General features: G+C 35.2%; 1 protein-coding gene across 1 annotated transcript; it reads right to left on the bottom strand.

Annotated features, from left to right (window-relative positions):
- Positions 1–11,966: 11,966 nt before the first annotated feature.
- On the bottom strand, positions 11,967–13,610 carry LOC127794814 (putative UPF0481 protein At3g02645). Its single transcript, XM_052326069.1, has one exon. The coding sequence runs from the start codon at positions 13,608–13,610 to the stop codon at positions 11,967–11,969; it is 1,644 nt and encodes a 547-aa protein (XP_052182029.1).
- Positions 13,611–22,331: the final 8,721 nt, after the last annotated feature.

Genomic DNA, 22,331 nt, shown 5'->3' on the forward strand with positions numbered 1-22,331 from the left:
CCATTAAGTGATAGCCATGATATAGGGGTATCAGGGCTGGCGCATCCAAATCTTCTGCATGAAATCAAAGGTGGGCCCCCAGTCACATAGAGGATGTTGTTGTTTCAGGTTTCGGCCGAGGGCACTCTCAATGGGCTATGGGGTCTAACGGGCAAGGTGATGATAGGAGTGGCCTGCAGGATGCAAGTCGTGCAGATGGCATGTGGCATATTGGCTTGGGTATGCGTGCTGGGTTTGATGTGGGTTAGAGCCATGAGTATGCGGGTCAGGGCCGCTTAAATATGAAGGATGTGGCTCATGGGGAGGCCCACAATGGTCCACTACATGATGGATCTTTTACTGAAAGATTGGGCCGAGAGGGCAATATTGGGAAGGCCGAGCAGGATCAATTTTGGCCTAAGGAAAATAATAATTTTTCATGGGCTGGTTTGGTGGATTTGGAAAGTATCCGTGTTCTTAAAAAATTGGGGGTTTATCCACCAATTAATTTTCTAGTGAGTGGCCTCACAATGTACTTTTCGATTGAAGTTATTGATAAAGCATGAAATATCGAAAAAATACCCTAATTGGTTATTTTATTGATAAGTAGCTTCCCTTCCAAGTTGGGCAGTTTATTGCTAGGCGGTTGTGGTAGTGCTTCGATTTTATTGAGGTAATTTCAAATAACTCAGGCTGCTTCTTATTTTATTTTGATAGTGAGGAGAACGTGATTAAAGTGTTTGATTGGGGGCTCTGGCATTTTGCGTAACATCCTTTAATTTTGAAAATTTGGGAGGTGGGTATAGATATTTCAAAGGTGGTTCACTTGTCAGTGTCAATTTGGGTGAAAATTTTTAATATTTCACTGGAAAGATGGAACGAGGAAGGTATTGTTATGGCTTTTAGTGCCCTAGGTCGGCCTATCCATCTGGATTTCACGATGAATGATAGGACTCGAGTGGAATTTGCTCAGGTATGTGTAGAGATGGACGCTTAATATGATTTTTCTGGACATATTAATTTGTATTGGGGAATTGATGAGAGCATGGGAGCCCAAGTTGCTATGAATGCCTGTGGAGTACCAGTGGATTCCATCCATTTGTTCTCACTGTCATGTGTTTGGGCATAATCTAGCTAAATGTCCCAACCAACCTTCCTAGCTTTCTCAAATGGCGTAGGGGCAAGCTGGCATGGTGCGGGAGAAAGCTAAGGTGGTGAAAAAAGCTCATTGCAAGCATTTAAATGGAAAGGTGGATCATTTGACCACTTCTCACTCCCATTCGATTAGTCATGCTGAGGTGGTTATGGCTAACCAATTATGTATACTTTCAAAGGCGGATATGGTTATTCATTCTTTTGAAGAAGTGTTGGTCTCGAGAGAGAAAGGGATATTAGAGGAGTTAGGTATGGAAATTGACGACAGGGGTAAGCAAGATCGTATTGAGGTAGAAGACAATTCGTCTGGCAGAGCAGGAAACTTGGGATTTGAGTATGCTCCGATTAAGACCAAGTCTCAGAAGAAGCGTGAGAGAAAGAAATTTAATGTGCCTCTTAAGACTAAGCAGGTTCCTAGTGCGAGTCAGCCTATGGAGTACCAGTGGATTCTGTCCATTTGTTCTCACTGTCATGTGTTTTAGCATAATCTAGCTAAATGTCCCAACCAACCTTCCCAGCTTTCTCAAACAGCACAGGGGCAAGCTAGCATGGTAGGGGAGTAGTCACATGATAAGAGGCAGAAAGCTAAGGTGGTGAAGAAAGCTCATTGCAAGCATTTAAATGGAAAGGTGGATCATTTGACCACTTCTCACTCCCATTCGATTAGTCATGCTAAGGTGGTTATGGCTAACCGATTCTGTATACTCTTAAAGGCAGATATGGATTTTCATTTTTTTGAGGAAGTGTTGGTCCCAAGAGAGAAAGGGGTATCGGAGGAGTCATGTATGAAAATTGATGACAGGGGTAAGCAAGATCGTATTGAGATAGAAGACAATTCGTCCGGTAGAGTAAGAAGCTCAGAATTTGAGTATGTTCCGATTAAGACCAAGTATCAGAAGAAGCGTGAAAGAAAGAAACTTAATGTGCCTCTCAAGACTAAGCAAGTTCCTAGTGCAAGTCAGCATGTGATTATAGATCCAGTTTGAGTTTGATTTAGCTTTTTTGTGTTTTGTTCCTTTGTCTGGCTTGAGGGTGTGTTTTCCCTTTTGATTGTTTGGTGCAGGGTTTGCCTCGCTTGTGGCTGATTGGATTCTCTTTTTTCTTTTAATGTAATTTTACTTACAAAAAATAATATTGATACTTAAAATTTTGTTTTGTGGCATTTGCTCGTGCTATCTGGACTAGTTTTCCACTACTCTCTTTGCTCTTACTCCCTTCGCTAATGTCAATGAGTTCAAGTACAAGTTAAATTGCTTGAACTTAGTAGCAGGCGATATGAACTAGTTTCATGATTTTGATTATTTGGATATTAGATTTGATCCATTAGGTCAGTGATGTGAATGACCTTTGTTCTCACAAACAACACCTACTGGTGATGCCAAAAACTAAACACCAATATATTTAGTAAGGGAACTAACAAATCACAAAAACCTCAATTAGATTGGTAAGATGTTGGCAAACTGTAAGAAATAAATGGTGAGACTACCTTGGGGTTGGTCAGGAAAGCCACTTTGATGCTTAAATTAGAGATAATTTAAGATTAAGAATGAGTTGCATGTTTACCTTGGAGGAAAGATTCTCTTCTTTTATAGTTATGCAACGATAATCCTTAACTTAGCATTACGTCTCCTTGTTCCATAGCATCTAGGAGTCATTACCTAGACAAATTATGAGAATTAATATTATTCTTGCAAAACATTCTCCTAAAATTTAGGTGAAAATGTCTTTCTCGAGTTTATCGAGATTTGAATTGATCACTGAATTTTAAGAATTCGATCTTGAGCAGGGTACGCTTACTTGCAAGTATTTGAAGGCTTCCCTTAAGTAGGATACAAAAGATGTTTTGCAGAATATGTCGAAGAGCGATCGTGGCATGTTTTGTGACTCAAAGTTGAACAAAGCTTGGCCTATGGGTCAAGGCTGAGCAAGGCTAAGCCCATGAGTTAATTATTGTGTATCATCATATGGTTATTAGCCTCACATTTTGTTAATAAAATTTAATTAAAAATTAAAGGAGGAACTCAATCTTAATAAAAATTAAAATTTAATATTTGTAATAATAAAATTAAAATACCATAATTAGTTCATTATAAAATGGAATGCTCAAAAACTAGCAATGTATTTATGTAGAAATAATTACATTACACTACAATATCAATTAAGAAGGAACTCTAATAGGTAGAAATCCTTCAAAATCTCAATTTTGTTGTAATAGAAGTCTTGGCATCACATCGTTGATGCAATCGCATGCCTAAACTTAAACTTTCACTGTAAAATGAAAAGTACATAGTTGTACCATATTTAAGTAAATTAATTAGAGAGATTGAGACCTTAATGTAATTAATAGAACTTAACATCTAAGTAGGTTTTATAAACTAAGGGTGTGTTTGATTACAATGGTGGAATTTGGGTGGAAAGAAAATGAATTCTAGAAAATTAAATTACCTAGAATTAAATTCTAGGGAAAATATCAATTGAAGGCGTTTGATTACCTTACTTTTCTACTTAGAAATTACTTAAAAATAAATCAAATATATTTCACAAAATATTCAAAAAACCAAATATATATATACACAAATATACATACACGCAGCTTCAAGAGCTTGAAGGACTACTGTTGCCTCCTTCAACCAAATTCATTCTGTCATTTATACACAAATATACATACACAAATATTCATTCTGTCATTCATCCAAGATTAGTTGAAGAAAAGCATCTGAAACATTTACAAATATACCAAATTCATGCTGCTGTCTCCTAGGTTAATGGAAGTTCTCAACATCTGAAACATTCAACTATATGTTCCCTCGAATATCTTCATTCATTTTCCCAGCAACCAAACACAGAGGGAAACGAAAAGCATCCATGCGACCCTCGAATACAGTAAACAATCAAGCCAATCGGAATCGAAATTGGTTCTCGTGAATAACAAACAAGAAAAATCAGAGGTAGAGAAGATTGGTACAAAGATAGACGAACCCTCTGTGTACTTTACCAGATTGCCGGCACCGACGGTGCAGAAGCCATTCACGACGTCGATAAGGACGACATTGGTCTTGACGTCGCCCGTGAGAACCAGAGATGCACCCTGCTCCACCGAAAGCTCCACCTTCAACAGATCGATTATCTGGGACGACGCCATATTCTTTTCTTCTTCTTTTTCTTAATCCTCTCCTTGTCGCCATTGCCGTTTTCCTCTCAGCCGCTGCCTCTCTTTTGATCGCCTTCTCTCTCGCTCGCCCTCTCATTCAGCTATTCTTCTTCTCCTCTGCCTCTATCAGATTGCTCCATTTCCTTGCCTGGAAAATCTATTCCAGCCTCCCCCATAGGAAAATGAATTCCAATAAAAATGAGAAAAGGGGGTCACGTGAGCCAAAGTGAGAAAATATTTTCCATGGAAAAATTGGTTAATCAAACTGTAACGCCCCGTTTTCCCAGAACGAGCATTACCTCGAAATTTCGGGAATATTTTTTTTTTCAATATTATATACAACATAAGTCTCTCAATATACATACTCTTATCATAATCGTTTCCCGACAATCCCAATTGTACCTTCTTAGCATATCAAAGTTTAATAATTAATAGACTAAGACAGGCATTATCAATCACATCAGCGAAAGCAAGATTGAAACCTCAATGATATATAACCGACAATTCCTTTATAATAACCAAATCGATGTTTCACATGAAAATATCAAAATATTACATAACCTCTGAACATCGTAATCATATACAAAACCTAACTAAACATAGCAGCTACATCTCGATGACATTCTTTCCCTTGACGCCACTGCTTTTACCTGGAACGTTTGAATATTCCAGGGACATAGTCCAAATTAGATGCTGAATCATCTAAGTGAGAGTTCAAAAATATTTTCATGCAGATATGTAAAATCATATATAAAATTGATAAATCCCGACACGCGCCAGCCTAAGAGAATCCCACACAGCACTTAGCCCTAACCGGGGAAAATGTAATCTCTCTAAAGACGACACGACCACACTAACCCATTGGTAAACCAATCCTGCTTAAGAAGGACAACCTCGACATATGAACCCGGGAATAACCTCATTGTCATTGTTAGGCTTTACGCTCCTACTCAAAAGCATTCCAAAACCCAACGCAACCCTAGCCCCAAGAGTATCACATCAGCACTATCCCCGAAATCTACGACACCTCGGCCTTAATGCTATTGCTCAAAGGAACCTGGGGTGGTGTTCACTCTCAGCCCCACCACTTGAGTACAGTAGGGTGAAGTCCGTCTCAGCCCCGTCCCAAGTGGGTCACATAGCATTAACCCTTGGCACGCATTTCGAGTGCTGACACTCGAGAGCTACGTCACAGGTTAACAACCCACGTCCCACATGGACAACACAACATGCCAATGCCGAAAAATCATAACATGCATAGAATCAACATCTCAATGTATGCAATTTACCGTACGAAATGTAACACATGTGTAAGTAATCATTTGTAAAACCATCAATAAACCTAGCTATGAGGATCAACACTCACAGTAAACCATTCATATGCCACAAACGAGTTTTTCGATAGAATCACTCACCTTGGACTAAATTCAAGATTCCTCGAAATGTGTGCCCGATCGACCTCGATTCTCGTGCCAGGTGCTCTATAGTTCAAATTCGAGCCTCAACGATACCCTAGACATCATGTGCATTCAAAGGCAAATTAATATCTATTTTCCCAATTTTCTCCTTATTTTTCTCTAATTTCTTCCTATTTTTCTCTCGATAATTTCAAGTAAATACCTCTCCAAGCATTTTTTCTAAATTTTTCTCCACAAAAATTCATAAAAAATATTTATAAGCCTATGGAATTTTCTGGAAATTTTCCATATTTGTTTCCTATTTTCTCAAATTTCCATAATTACTTTTCGTTTAGAAAATTTATTTATCATCGATTGAATTCGAATATACTTCAAGAAAAATCACCAAAACTCATAAAATAAATTCCTTATCCTTCTGGAATTTTTTCATAATTTTATAAAAATTCCTCCTATTTATTTTCCATTTACCTTTCCTTTCAAAAATCAAAAATTATTATCTCCTCAAGAAATTTCCAAGATAAAAATTTATTAAAATAAACTATTCATCTTTCTTGAATTTCTGGATATTTTTTCAGAATTTTAATCCCTTTAATTCTATTGTTTTTTGAATTTTCTATATTTTCAGTATTTAAAAAAAACAGAAAATACCTCCGGTCATCTTCTCCGGCGACAACGACCGGCGACCTGCTCTAATGGCTGATCCGATGACACCACCTTGAAGCCCTCCTTAAGTCGATCACAATGGCACCCTCATATGGCCGAAAAACTCACCAGAAATAGCCCGATTTGACGATTTTCAGTCCGACTCCGGCGAAGCTTTGCGTTTTTCGATGAGCCAAATTGACCTTCGATTCGAACTCCGATTGACACGAAATTTTCCAGATTAGCTACCCATAACCTTGCGACCAAAAGTCCCTTATTAGATCCCTTGATCGATCACTCTACAACCTGATTTTACCTTTACTCAATATATATATATATATACGGCCGAATGCAAAAACACCCCTATACCGCTCCAAAAATTCTCAAAATCTCTAGAAATGATCCTCTTCTCTCAAGGATCAAAATCCCCTTATTGGCTTCCCTCGATTTGCCCTCAAAACCGAGCAATTTGTTGCTTCATTTTCGGCCAAAAACCCTTGATATTTATAGGCTAAATCCGACCCCTACGTGGCTGATTTCCAGCCAAATCTTCTCCTACATGCCACCAAGATCGTCATTGGCCATGCCCTGACGAGATTTGCTGCCATTTTTCCCGGATTTTCTGGCCAAATCCACGGCCAAATCGGCCATGCATGTGCTGATTTTTGAAAATTCCAATTTGGCCCCTTTGAAATTTTCTTTTGCATTTTGGTCCTTATCCTCAAGCCCCTGATCTTTCCAACACCATCACTAAGACCCTCAAGGTTAGTACTTCTCATTTCTCCTTGGAAACTTCTGAAAAATTACTGTTTTGACCTCTCTCGGGCAATTTAGAAAATTGCACTTAGGCCCGATTGATCGTTTTGACCTCAAATCCACTCCATTCAATCCAAAACCACTTAAGGGTTGCTCTATACATCAAATATTAGTCCTAGACACACTCCGTTGATTTTTTGGATATCGTTTATAACAATTTGGTAATACGACCTAATTGGCAGCTATATTTTTGTTATACCGAAAAATATTCCCGATCTCATTTCTTTTATCACTAAAAATCATAGTTTAAATCACTCGTCGATACTATACCATTTTGCTTGACTATCTAGGGTCCGGGATACTCCCTCTAACTAATTCGGTCGTCCAAAACTGTGTTAGTGTACCCTATAGTCTTATTTATTTTTTTTTTCAAAATTCCATTTATGGCCCTTATCAAATATCTTTTTTATCCTCAATTTATTCCCGGGTATTACACAAACACTATAAAAGCTAGAATTTGGGTAGAAATTGACCATTTTTCATAAAAAAAAAAAAAAAAAGTGTGAAATCAAAGACACTCTAATAGTAATTTACTATTTGAAAAAAAAAAATATTATGCTAGACGCTAAGAAATTATCCCTTAATACTAAAATATACAGTCAAGAGTTTGGACTTCGACTCGTCTTTGGCTGATTGCAATTAATGTTCTTCACGTATAAATGGTGGTTAGATTTCACTTACATATTTATTGTTTATATATGCATATATATAAGTCTTGTCAACAAGTCTTTTAAAATCATTTGGTGATAATATTTAATTAAATCATAAGAAAGGATAGATTTGGCACATGCTGTCAGTCATAATCGAGTGAATTTATTGCCTAACCAGATGCTGACCTTTTTAACTATTTACTGACCTTCAAGGGTTCAAATAGACTTTTGCAGCAAGGAAGAAGTCCCAACTAACATGGCACGTGAGCTTTAAAAATCCTATAGAAAATTTAAGCCCACATCCTATAGCAATAATAAATACGGATAAAGATAGAAAACTTAATTCCAATTCAACTCTTAATCAGAGGCATTACAAAACTTAATCCATCGTATGGAGCCACCAGGATCCATCAAAGGAAGTAAAAAAAATACATACATATAGACATATATATTGACTTGGGTGGCTCCTTTCTAATCCCACATCATTTAAAACTTGGGTGGCTCCTTTCTAATCCCATGGCGTTTAAAACTTGGGTAGGTCATCTTTTTTATATCATTTAATTAGAAGAAGGTTTGGGGGGACTTTCTTCTCTCTATAGAAGGAACCATCGCCCGCTTATGTAGATCATCACAAAAATTGTATTCTTCTATCTCATTTGTATTTCTCTCTTTAAAAATTAATGAAATAGTTTTGATGGTGTTGAAAACGTAGACAAAAACTAACCAATATATTTAGAATTGTCGAGTAATGTGAATTGTCTATTGGTGATGCCAAAAACTAACCAATATATTTAGAAAGAGGAAGCATAACAGATAACTCTCAATTAGATTGGCAAAATGTTGGCAAACTGCAAGAAATAAATGGTGAGACTACCTTAAAGTTGGTTAAGAAAGCCATTCTAATACTTAAATTAGACGAAGAATAAGAGGAAGCGATAAGCAACTAGAGAAAATTTAAGATTTAGAAAGAGTTGCATCTTTACCTTGGAGGAGAGATCCTATTCTTTATAGTTAAGTAAAGATAATCCGTAACTTAGGATTAGGTCTCATCATTCCATCCCATCTAAGAATTGTTATCTAGACAAATTATGAGGATTAGTATTAGAGGGCGATCAACGCCTATTCATGGGTCAATGTTGAACGAAGCTTGGCCTATGGGTTGAGGCTAAGCAAGGCCTAGCCCACAAGCTGATTCTTGAGCATCGTCGTATGGGTATTGGCATCACACTTTATTAATAAAATTTAATTAAAAATTAAAGGAGAAATTCAATTTTAATAAAAATTAAAATACAATAATTAGTTCATTACAAAAAGGAAAGTTCAAAAACTAGCAATGTATTTATGTATAAATAATTACATTACACGATATCAAACAACAAGGAACTCTCTAATTATATGGTCATAATCTTGAAGTTTAATTAAAAAGCATGAGAATAAACTAATTGCTATATGGCTAGCCACCGGTGCCGTATAAAGACTGTCTAATAACTTAGTGAGAGAGTGGGAAAGAGTGGTACATCTCCATCCAATGCTCAACCTCAAGCTCCAATGCTCTTTCTGTCTTTGTTTCTTTTAATAATTCAAAATACTAAAAAGTTAAACTTAAAAATCACGTTGTCTATATTGACGTTTTGCCAACCTTATATTTTTATAATAATATGAGATCATTCATATATTAATAAAATTATAAATTCAACTCATAATCTTAAATTAAAATAATAATATTTCTAATCTATATTATTAGTAAACTATATATTAGGTGGTAGCACAATAAATATTTCTTATATATATTTGTCATTGAGTTATCTGTATGTTTTAGATTTTTTTTTATTAGACATTCTTGCAATATTTTGCGACTTCTTTAATTTAAGAATGTTGTGACCTCACCCTCACGATATTCTCCATTGATTCAGATAAGAAAGATGTAATTTTTATCAATATTTTGTTTTACATAAATAATTATATATCTCACGTGATAATTAACGACCACTAATAGATCAATTAGTTAAGTCAATGCAAATGGTGATAGAATCATCCATAGGTAGCAAGCAATCGTTGAAGATCTCAATTTTGTTGTACAATAAGTCTTGGCTTCACATCGTTGATGCAATCGCATGCTTAAACTTAAACTTTCATGTGTAAAATGAGAAGCATATAGTTGTACCATAATTGAGTAAATTAATTAGAGAGATTGAGACCTTAATATAGTTAATAGCTAATTAATTTTCTATAAATTAATAGTAATATTATGCTAGACCTTAAAAAATTATTCCTTGATATTAAAATATGAAAAATGTTATTTGTACAAATAACTGGATTACCGAGAAGAAAATTGAATGCGTCAAAATTCAAAAATATCCTCATCTAATTTGTTGTTGCCGCCTTTGGATGAAACCCGATCGGACTTTATAATTAATGAAACCTGATGATTGATGATGAAGTCCGATCTATAAAGTCTGATTTGATCATCAAGTTTGCATATTTCGTCGGTACATGTAGCACGATCATCAAGAGTTTGGGATTTGACTCGTCTTTGGCTGATTGCAATTAATGTGTATTTGATTGACATGAAAAACATGGAAAAAAAAAATTCAAATTCAACCGTGAACAATGATATGTTGTTGTGACAATAATCCGTTGGCCATTGGCAGTGGCGATACAAAAACATCCTACTATGTGGGGCCCAGAGAAAGGAAGATATGCTCTTTGAAATCAAATTGAACCCCTTCAATGACAAATGTTACACAAGAGAGTTAGTAATCAGATTATTTAAAGTTGTTTTTAATAAATAATACCCATAGGTATCGCATTTATTCTAATTTATAAAAATTATGAACATCCAAGTTTACCCATATTCCGGGGGAATTGAGATTAAATCAACTCCGTTAAAGAGATTATGGTTCGACTATAGCAGAATATTGTGTTGTGTGGGCATGGTTGGTCACCATTCTCATTCCCCCATTTCTTTAAAGTTGTGCTTTGTGACATTTCTAGCGGTTTCTAGACCAGCTTATCTTGTTTAAGTGAGTTATCTACTTAGTAATTTGGAGTGAACAGAGCCCATGTGCATCTCTATAATCAAATGGTAAATGGCCCCTTAGTAGGTTATGAGTTGACGAATTTGGATCTGCGTGTTTTGTATCAGTGAATATCTTGGGGTTGGCAGCACCATAGTGAACTTTGATGATCAAAGCTGGTTCATTCCTTGGATCTGAGTTTTTACTTGTCTAGATGTTGTCGTGAGGTGTGATCCTATCTCCACCTATCTTTTCCAATTGGTGTCTTACTAACTAGTTTTCTGTGCTCAGGGAAGTCATTTTGCTTAGTAATTTGGAGCGCGCAGAGCCCTTGTGCGTCTTTATAGTAAAATAGTAGATGACTCTTGAATCTGTTATGAATTGACGACTTTGGCGCTAAGTATTTTGTTCTAGTGAGTATCCCAAGATTGGCTGCACTACAACGAACTTTGGAGATTTCGACTAATTTCATTCCTCCAGTCCTAGTTTTTACTAAGTACATATTGTCATTCTCTGATGGCTCTGTCAATGGCCTCCTTCATGTTGAGTGCTTGATCTGGAGTTTTATAGCTAATTTTGAAGATCTCTTAATGTTCATCTCGAATTTTTGGGTTTTCACCTGCTCATAAGATGTGAATAGAGCAATAATGTTTTTTTCTTCAAGAGATTTTAGCTAGATTTAGTTGTGTTTTGTTGTTTTTGTATACATTACATGTTTCTCATCCCGTCTCGATTTTGTTAGGATCCTCCTAAAGGTTGGGTATATCTTGATTTTATTTGTGTAGACACTTTTGCTCTTTTTTCTGTTAATGCATCTTAATTACAGGGACAATATAGCACAACACCAAAGAACAAAAGTAAAAATAAAAAAGGAAAAAAAATCTTAGCACAAATATGTAACATTAATCTCGTTTCATGAAAAGCGAAGGGTCCAATCCCTTTCTCTCGGTAATTAAGCAGAGCCCCAAACCAAATAACCAGCTTGATTAAAAACACTTGTATATGTATATATATAATCAAACCTACGACATATAATTGGTGAATGAAAAACAAATTAATTCAAGTAATTAATTAAACAAAAACAAGTATATATGTCTTCCGAACTGATTAAATTAATAAAGAGATCACCACCACATAATCAAATGCTTTTGATATGAAATATTCGGGCACAGCTATACACCGAGCAAAACGCCTGTAAGCTCATGAACAGCAGCAGCAACACCGCCCCCAGCAGCGTCAGAAACTTCCATGACTTAAACACATACAGCTTCAGGAAGCCGCGAAGCTTCACCTTCCACCTGCCGTTGTGATACTTGTTCACATCTTCGATCACTTTGTCCAGAAACGGCACTCTCGTCAAGCTCACAGATTTGCACATACCGTTCCAGAGATCGGCAGCCTCTTCGTCGCTCTTCAAATGGTTTAGAATGATCCCCCTTTCTCTGAGTAATCTGGCATCTTCGGCCGTGTCGATGATCCCGTTCATTAGTTCGGTGTATCGGCTGAAAATCAACGGCCCCGATTCGTTGCATGCTTCGTAGGCCACTAGGTTTCGGAGAGTGGCCTCCGTGTTGGCCTCCAGCCGGACGGCGGGGAGGTAGAGCGTGGCCGAGGCGGCGTCGAAGGCGATGGACATGACGGAGCCGTTCGTGGGGGAGAACCGGACGCCGGCGCTGGACAGCTCTGTGACGGAAGGGATGGCGATCTCCTCCACTAACGGCGGCTTGCCGACGTTGTCATCGGAGATTGAGGTCTGGATTTCTTGGTTGGTTTGTTTGGTGTTCTGGGAGAAGACTAAGTACTCCAATGGCGGTTTCAAGAGCCTGAGTCCAGGAAGATTTGAGATTATCGTCCATGGAAGTTTCAATATAACCTGAACCGGCCCGGAAAGAAGTATTATTTTGATGCCATGTAGCGGGCCTCGACTTGATTTCTGGATCATTTTCCAGAGTTCAACAAGCAGTTGTTTAACCTGATCTGAATTCCCGAAAGATTGGCTGCCTTCTTCATCTTCTTTGCTCTCTTTGGCTTCACTTTGTTGATCATCAACTTCAACAGAGATCTCAGATGGCGGCTCGTGTAATTTGGGCACGATAGCGTGGTACAAAAAGTCCAGGAAGTGCGGGCATTGCCCAAGTTTGGAATTTGGAAATTTTTCCACCGTCCTAAACGGCGAAATCTCTTTACAAAATCCCATCAACTTGGAAAAAAGCATCTTGTCTGCCGATTCCGGCGCCGGAGAAAACTGCAAAAACTCCAACAACTTTGTGAGTAAAAACATGGGAATTTGATTCTCGAGCATCACCAAATCCCGGAGAATGGCCTCGTGCGCCGACTTTCTTCCGACAGGAGTTTGAATGAATTCCAGCAAGAAGGCGGCGTCGACTGCCATCATCCAGGCCAAGGTCTCGCCGTTAAAATCCAAGTACTTGTGGTAGCAACGTCGGATTCTGGGCTCGAGCTTGGCCAACTCGTCTACAAAATACTGGAATTTGAAATCCCGAGGAAGCTGTTTCTGAGTTCGTTTGGCGGCGGCGAGTTTGTGGCGCTGCATCTCGTAGAGCTCGGGCCGCCAGTAATGGTAAGGGCCTAAGGCGACGTGTTGAGGGATATAGGAATAAGGGTCCGAGGCCATGAGCTTCTTGGGGACATTGAAGATGCAGGCTGGGATATCGATCTCTTCTTCCAGTACTTGTTCGTCTAGGGTTTTCCGAATCTGAATTACCCATCTTTGCTCGTCAAAGAAACAGGAACTTGAACTGGAGATCAAATTCATATTCATGGTGGGTTGAATTCCAGAAAATTTTCTGTTGCAGAGAGTGACACTTTCCCTTTTTGTTCTCAAGTGGAGAGAGAGAGAGAGAGAGAGAGAGAGAGAGAGCAAAGACGCCAGCCTTATTCAGTGGGTATTGCTGTCGTTTCCAAATTCCAACGTCTTCATATATATATACATTTTATTTCTCGTCAACCTTAATTTTAGCCAGCTTCCTTTTCTGGAACTAATTTTATCCGACAAATGTACTGAATATATTATGGAATGAAAATTCAAAGCAGGAAGGTTCATTGATAAAGGTGAAGCTGAAGCACTTTGTGAATGTGCAGAATCGCATTGTAAATGTGCGTTAATTTACCTTTTTTCTAATCTCAAGATTCCTCTTTCTCGGTGGTTACTTACCTGCGCCAACTGCGACCTTGCCCCTTTCAGATATCTGCCATCTGGCGGCCGTCCACTGGGCGCCACTCTCTTATCCGCTAAAAACTAAATAACCCCAAATTGTAAAAAGTGAAAAGAATTGAAAGCATGTTTCATGCTTGAGTGTATTAATTAGGGTTTAGATCATCTCTTCCTCTTTTTTTTGTCTTAATTATTATTAAATTGCAGATCATCATCTCTTCCCCTTTTTTATTGTTAGCTTCATGGTACTGAAGTTAAAAGTGTTGATGTAAAAGAAGACAACTTGTACACTTATGCTCGCTTGTTTGAATAAAGAATAAAAAAGAAAAAAAAATGGTGATCGAACTAACAAAATAAAATAAATAGTTAGATTTTCAAATTAAATATTTATGCATATAAATACTCGCACATATCACTTTAGACAACTGATATACATAGTCTCTCTGGACAACTGATACACATACTCAGACATTCAATTTTTCCCTATTTCTTTCATTTTTTTTTCTATGCGATGCAAATTAGTGCTTGGGACCTCTGCACAAGGCGAAGTATGAGCCTCAAGCACATGAGGTGCATATTTATTCAAAATGCTTATAAAATATTATATACTATTCTTTTTGATATGTACCTATAAAGATGTAGATGTAGATGTATAAAATCATAAATGACAACTAACCAACCCTATAATAACAACTAATATTATTGTAAAAAAAAAAAATTAGTTTCTTCTAACTACGAAAGAGATTAGAGGAAAGAAAAAATTATAGTAGAATATGCTGCAAAGAATAATTAAAGAAAAATAATTAGTTTTTGCTAATTTCTTTTGAAATTTCAATAAAGAAAAAGAATTATAGCATAACAAATAACACAAAAAGTTACGAAAAAATAATTATTTCCTTTTTAGTGCTAAAGAAATTAGAAGAGAGAAAAAATCAGTAAATCATATAATGAAAACATTTGTTTTTTCTAGATTGCAACCAAATTAGAAGAAAGAAAAAAAAATAGAATAAAACACACAACAAAAAAGAATTCTAGCACATAATTAGCTTCTTCTAAATTGCAAAAATAATTTAGAAGAAAGAAACAAAAATGAAGTAGAATGCAAACATGAGTAGAGGCAGTGAACATCACTGCTAAAAGTCCTAGTGAATGGGAGATCTAGTAAACCTCCAAGTTACACCACTAGGTTTATGTTGTTATCGTAATACGACAATCAAAACTTGTTTGTATTGGGAAAACTCAGCAAAAAGTTGGCAAGGTTGGATAGAAGTACAAAGTCTGCTTGGAAAAAGTCATATGAGGGGGTCCTGCGAAAGATGGCTCTAGAATGGTCTTTAGGCACTTGAAGCCACGGAAAGGTCTTTTGAGAGAGCTATTGAACGATCTTTTGGAGGGGGCTTCGAGTCTTCTAGTCCTCCGATATGCAAGGTAGAAGATAATTAGAAGGCACGCAAGGGTCTCTCCTGCACGGGCTCTCCGATCCCTAAGTTAGATATAGTCATGCTGCAGAAGAGATTATGTGAATGCAGTGTGATCACTACAAGAATTTGAGGGATTTATCCACACATATTATACGTGGATATTTACCCACACATAATCATAATATGTGTAGATAATTAAATTAGACAAACTTGTTGAATTACCCACATTTATTATGTGTGGGTAAATTGATATACCCACACTTATTTTGGCAGATAAAATTCTCTCAACTTTCAGAGGTTGGTGGAATTTTAACTGATGTGGTATTTTTTTGAATTATATTGCGTGCCCACATATATTAATAAATGTTACACATGTAAGTAATTGTTTATAAACTTATCCACGCATAATTATAAATGTTATATATGTGTGGGTATCCACATAGTTATGATTTTATACTTAAATCACAAAACTACGTCGATTTAATGTTTATAATTTAAAATAATTTATTTATTTTTATTTTATTTACAAATACAAATAATAAACCTAAAACTAAATTCTTATGCTAAAATTCTCCAAATTCTCATTTCTCTCTTCCCTTCCTCCCCTACACGTTCCTAAACCCTAACTCACCCCTTCTCCTCTTTATCTCTCTCTCTTAACTCACTCTCATCGTGGACCCATCTTTCTCTGCCTGCGGTCGTCATTACTGCCTCGAGATCTACCATCGGTTGTCATTGTTGCCTCTATTGTTGTCGTTGCCATAAGGTCTGGTTCTCTCTCTCTCTTCCTAACCTGTTGCCTCCGTTTCTCTTCCTCCAATTTCATAGACTTGTTGCCACCGACCGTCCATTGCCGTGAGTTGCAAATGTGTTATCGTCGCAGTTCCTTCGCTGCCTATTGAGTCCAGGTATGTGCATTTTTTCACTAAAAAGTCTATTTTTCTTCTTGTGTTTATTTTCAATTACGGATTGATTAGATTTGTTTGTTTGGCAATTCCTTCGCCGATCATCCGTCTATTTTTCTCTGGTCTCTGGCTTTCTCCTCTCATTTCTCCGGCTCTTCCCACAACATTCCCTCTCTTTCAGATACTCTTTTTTTCTCCTGATACTTGCACCGTTTAATTTGGAGAAATTTGTGGATTTTTGTGTAATTATGGGAGCACTGGACTAGCTTGCTTTTATTATTATTATTATTATTATTATTATATCAGTAATGTTTCAGTCATCACGCTGTTATCTCTGACGCAGATCCTTCACTTTGATGTTTGTAAACAACATTTTGATCTTGAAGTTTTTAAGTATCACAGTATCATATACCTTTTTAATTTCTTGTGGGATTTGATTTGATAAAATCATTGACTTCTCCCTAATATAAATAATTTCTTGTGGGATTTGATTTGATAAAAGCATTGACTTCTCCCTAATATAAAGACGCATGTATTTGTGCAACGACTAATGTTTTATTTTGCCATTAATTGCTTCATTTTCGTTAAACCATCCAATTTGAAATGGTGTTCTTGTGTGTCTTGCATTTTTAACACTATCAGTAAAAATGAAGTATCATTGTTATTGTGGACACTTTTGCACCTGTATGCATGTAGAGAAAACTATGTACTCGTTTGGTTATGTTTTTGGTAACTATTTTCCAGTTCCAAAACTAAATAATCTTAAGACTACTCTTTTGCTAAACTGTTAACAAAAACTATTTTTAACTTTAAGTCTTAGGAAAATAATAAAAAATACTTTTTCTAGTTCCAAAAGACATTGTTATGCAGTAAACAAATTGGAGAACAGAATTATATTCAATGTCAAATGCTGGAAATATTTTAAGTTAACTTGTTTGACATGAAGCTTCAACTCCCTTGATCCTTCTTGCCTTTGCATTTGAATATAGAAGCTTCAACTATCTGCTCATCTGCTAATTTCTAAAATCCCTAAAACTAAACCTTAACAAATACACGTTACCATTAACCTCATAAAAAGTTCTTATAGGAACAAAGACAAAGCGGTGAAGCTATGGAACTCTTCCCATCTTATTGGTTAATCTGAGCTAATTTTAGGATCAATTTTAGATATGTTTTGTTATGTTAGTATTTAATATTATGATATGTTTTGTTATATTACTATTTATGGAATTTGCAATTGTTGAACTTTAATTTTATGGTTTTTTTTTTTTTTTTGTTTATGTTATCAATCGGTAATACGATGAGGATCTTCAATATTGGGCTAGTTCTATAGTCATGAATTTTAGATGGTTAAATACATGGAATTGCTAGTGCAAAGAATCTTTTGATCTTCAATAAAAAAATGATTTTCATTTATAACAGCAGTCAATAATTACAAGATTGAAATCCCTACTAACGATAATCTGATAACAACATAGACATTTTTTGCTTAGTTAACCAGTCACAAGTTAACCTTTGTATCAATGCTAAGGGAAGGTGAAGAAACATGCTAAGGGAATATTGACTGTGGAGTTCAATTTTACTCTTAGGCAAGTTTGTGACAATGCAGAGACGTTTAATAATGAAATTGAGTACATTGTACGTAACAATTACAGCTTTCGGTATAAGGAGTGGAGGCATGTACCTTTGACAGTTAGGGCACTGTTTCGTCATAAACTTCTTGTAATTAGTAAATCATAATTTTATTACTTTTACTTTGTATATTTATATGTCTTCTTATTCCTAACATTATATGATTTTTTTTCTTTTATAGACTGTTTTTAATATCAATATTGATGATAAGAATCTCCAAAAGATCATCAATAAGCAAATGCAACGAGCTTAGAGATGCCACAAATATAAGCTACATGCTTACTTCAAAAAAATTGGAGAAGAGGAAGATCCAATTAAGGCCAAGAGTAAGTGCCATGAGAAAGTAAGCCAAGAGGATTGGGATTACCTTTGTAATCTTTAGACAAATCCTATTTTTATGGTAATGGTTATAATTTTTTTTCAGGATTTCTCTTTCTTATTAATGAAAATATATATTTATTAGTGAATTGTTAATTTTTAAAAGAACGAGCACAGAAGAATGCCAACTCTTGTGCAAAACGAAAATGAGAATCTAGAAATGTTTCAAGGAGTACAATGCTTCATCACGTTGTTCGTGAAGCTAACTTTGATGCCCCAATAGGATATATTGAGACTTGACATCTTCGACATTGGCATTTCGAACACGGTTGGTCGTGTCTAGAGTTAGAGGCTAACTATGTAAGTATATTATTTTTTTCTAAGTTAAAGCTTTTTATATAAGGGTTGGTTTGTTGGTTTTTCTAAGTATAATATTGTTTTGATCTTGAAAAGTTCTTAAATATGATATAGATGATTTAGATTTATTTTTAGAATTAAGAGTTTTAAAAAGAAAAATTTAAAGAGAAAAAAAATAGTCAAATGGAAATTTTTCATTACATCAAAAGAGTTGATTATTTTTCAAATGCATATATTGTTTATAAAATATTGTTCACAATTTCAATTTCTGTGGATTCTTCAGAAAGGAGTTTTTCAAAATTGAAGTTTATAAAGTCTTATTTGAAGTCAACTATGTCACAAGAAAAATTGAATGGATTAGTTATATTATCCTTCGAACATGATTTATTAGATAAATTTGATTATCTCGAAAGATAAGAAAAATTGATTTTACAAAAACCTAAACATAGTTCAACACATGTTTGTGAAATGAAAATTTGCTCATTATTGGTGAATTTTATATTTTTAATATTATCAATTTAATGCTTTGTTTTGTTTCTTTTTATAAAAGAATCAGGAATGGATAGCTTTTTACTTAACTTGCACCGACCTTCTTACAGTTTTAAGAAAAAAATAGTTTTCTTTTTTATTTATTTATTGTAGTAGGTTGTTTGGCTTCTTTTGATCTCTTGAACATTATATTTTAGTTAAAAATTCACTGTCGTTAAGAGATTATCATATATTATAGTTGATTGAACTTTAATTTTTTTAATTTAATTAAATGATGGAATTCTTTTTTAAAAAGATGTATTATTTATTTTTTTATAAAAAAATTAATACTTTTGAAAAGACCTAACAATTTTTTTCAAATAAGACCCTAAATTAGTTGAGCTGACTCTGTCTGGATTGTGTTTCCCGAATTCTCTCTCGCTCGCCCTCTCATTCGGCTATTCTTCTTCTCCTCTGCCTCTATCAGATTGCTCTATTTTCTTGCCTAGAAAATCTATTTTAGCCTCCTCATAGGAAAATGAATTCCAATAAAAGTGAGAAAAGAGGGTCACGTGAGCCAAAGTGAGAAAATGTTTTTCATGGAAAAATTGATTAATCAAACACTACAAAAGCTAGAATATTCTTCACGTATACAGTCAAGAGTTTGGACTTTGACTCGTCTTTGGCTGATTGCAATTAATGTTCTTCACGTATAAATGGTGGTTAGATTTCACTTACATATTTATTGTTTATATATGCATATATATAAGTCTTGTCAACAAGTCTTTTAAAATCATTTGGTGATAATATATTTAATTAAATCATAAGAAAGGATAGATTTGGCACAAGCTGTGAGTCATAATCGAGTGAATTTATTGCCTAACCAGATGCTGACCTTTTTTACTATTTACTGACCTTCAAAGGGTTCAAATAGACTTTTGCAGCAAGGAAGAAGTCCCAACTAACACGGCACGTGAGCTTTAAAAATCCTATAGAAAACTTAATCCCACATCCTATAGCAATAATACGGATAAAGATAGAAAACTTAATTCCAATTCAACTCTTAATCAGAGGCATTACAAAACTTAATCCATCGTATGGAGCCACCAGGATCCATCAAAGGAAGTAAAAAAAATACAAACATATATACATATATGTTGACTTGGGTGGCTCCTTTCTAATCCCACATCATTTAAAACTTGGGTGGCTCCTTTCTAATCCCATGTCGTTTAAAACTTGGGTAGGTCATCTTTTTTAAATCATTTAGAAGAAGGTTTGGGGGGACTTTCTTTTCTCTATAGAAGGAACCATCGCCCCTCTTATGTACGTAGATCATCTCAAAAATTGTATTCTTCTATCTCCTTTGTATTTCTCTCTTTAAAAATTAATGAAATAGTTTTGATGGTGTTGAGAACGTAGACAACTTTAGTCGAATCTTGTTAAAATTTGAGGTTCTATATATATTTGTTATTATATTTTTTCAAGTCATGTGAATTGCCTATTGGTGATGCCAGAAACTAACCATCAATATATTTAGAAAGAGGAAGCATAACAGATGACTAAAATCTCAATTAGACTAGTAAGATGTTGGCAAACTGTAAGAAATAAATGGTGAGACTACCTTAAAGTTGGTTAGGAAAACCATTCTAATACTTAAATTAGATGAGGAATAAGAGGAAGCGATAAGCAATTAGAGAAAATTTAAGATTTAGAAAGAGTTGCATCTTTACCTTGGAGTAGAGATCCTATTCTTTTATAGTTAAGTAAAGATAATCCGTAACTTGGGATTAGGTCTCATCATTCCATCCCATCTAGGAATTGTTATCTAGACAAATTATGAGGATTAGTATTAGAGGGCGATCAACGCCTATTCATGGGTCAATGTTGAACGAAACTTGGCCTATGGGTTGAGGCTAAACAAGGCGTAGCCCAGGAGCTGATTATTGAGTATCGTCAGATGGGTATTGGCATCACACTTTATTAATTAAAATTTAATTAAAAATTAAAGGAGAAATTCAATTTTAATAAAAATTAAAATTTAATAGTTGTAATAATAAAAATTAAAATACAATAATTAGTTCATTACAAAAAGGAACGTTCAAAAACTAGCAATGTATTTATGTATAAATAATTACATTACACGATATCAAACAAGAAGGACCTCTCTAATTATATGGTCATAATCCTGAAGTTTAATTAAAAAGCATGAGAATAAACTAATTTCTATATGGCTAGCCACCGGTGCCGTATAAAGACTGTCTAATAACTTAGTGAGAGAGTGGGAAAGAGTGGTACATCTCCATCCAATGCTCAACCTCAAGCTCCAATGCATGCTCTTTCTGTCTTTGTTTCTTTTAATAATTCAAAATACTAAAAAGCTAAACTTAAAAATCACGTTGTCTATATTGACGTTTTGCCAACCTTATATTTTTATAATAATATGAGATCATTCATATATTAATAAAATTAGTTAAGTCAATGCAAATGGTGATGGAATCATCCATAGGTAGCTAGCAATCTTTGATGATCTCAATTTTGTTGTAAAAGAAGTCTTGGCATCACATCGTTGATGCAATCGCATGCTTAAACTTAAAATTTCATGTGTAAAATAGAAGCATATAGTTGTACCATATTTGAGCAAATTAATTAGAGAGATTGAGACCTTAATATAGTTAATAGCTAATTAAATTTCTATAAATTAATAGTAATATTATGCTACACGCTAAGAAATTATCCCTTGATATTAAAATATGAAAAATATTATTTGTACAAATAATTATATTATAGAGAAGAAAATTGAATGCGTCAAAATTCAAAAATATCTTCATCTAATTTGCCGCTGCCACCTTTGGATGAAGCCTGACCGAACTTCATAATTAATGAAACCTGATTATTAATGATGAAGTCCGATCTATAAAGTTCGATTTGATCATCAAGTTTGCATATTTTGTCGGTACATGTAGCACAGTCGTCAAGAGTTTGGGATTTGACTCGTCTTTGGCTAATTGCAATTACCGTGTATTTGATTAACATGAAAAACATGTCAATCAAATACATGGTCATAATCTTGAAGTTTAATTAAAAAGTATTTTGTTCTAGTGAGTATCTATAACGAACTTTGGAGATTTCAACTAATTTCATTCCTCTGGTCCTAGTTTTTACTGAGTACATATTGTCATTCTCTGGTGACTCTGTCAATGGCCTCCTTCATGTTGAGTGCTTGATCC

The sequence above is a fragment of the Diospyros lotus genome, chromosome 2 (genome assembly GCF_014633365.1).
Source record: "Diospyros lotus cultivar Yz01 chromosome 2, ASM1463336v1, whole genome shotgun sequence".
NCBI lineage: Eukaryota > Viridiplantae > Streptophyta > Magnoliopsida > Ericales > Ebenaceae > Diospyros > Diospyros lotus.

Coding starts and splice junctions, on each gene's coding strand:
- LOC127794814 (XM_052326069.1), bottom strand. CDS start 13,610: ATGAATATGAATTTGATCTCCAGTTCAAGTTCCTGTTTCTTTGACGAG.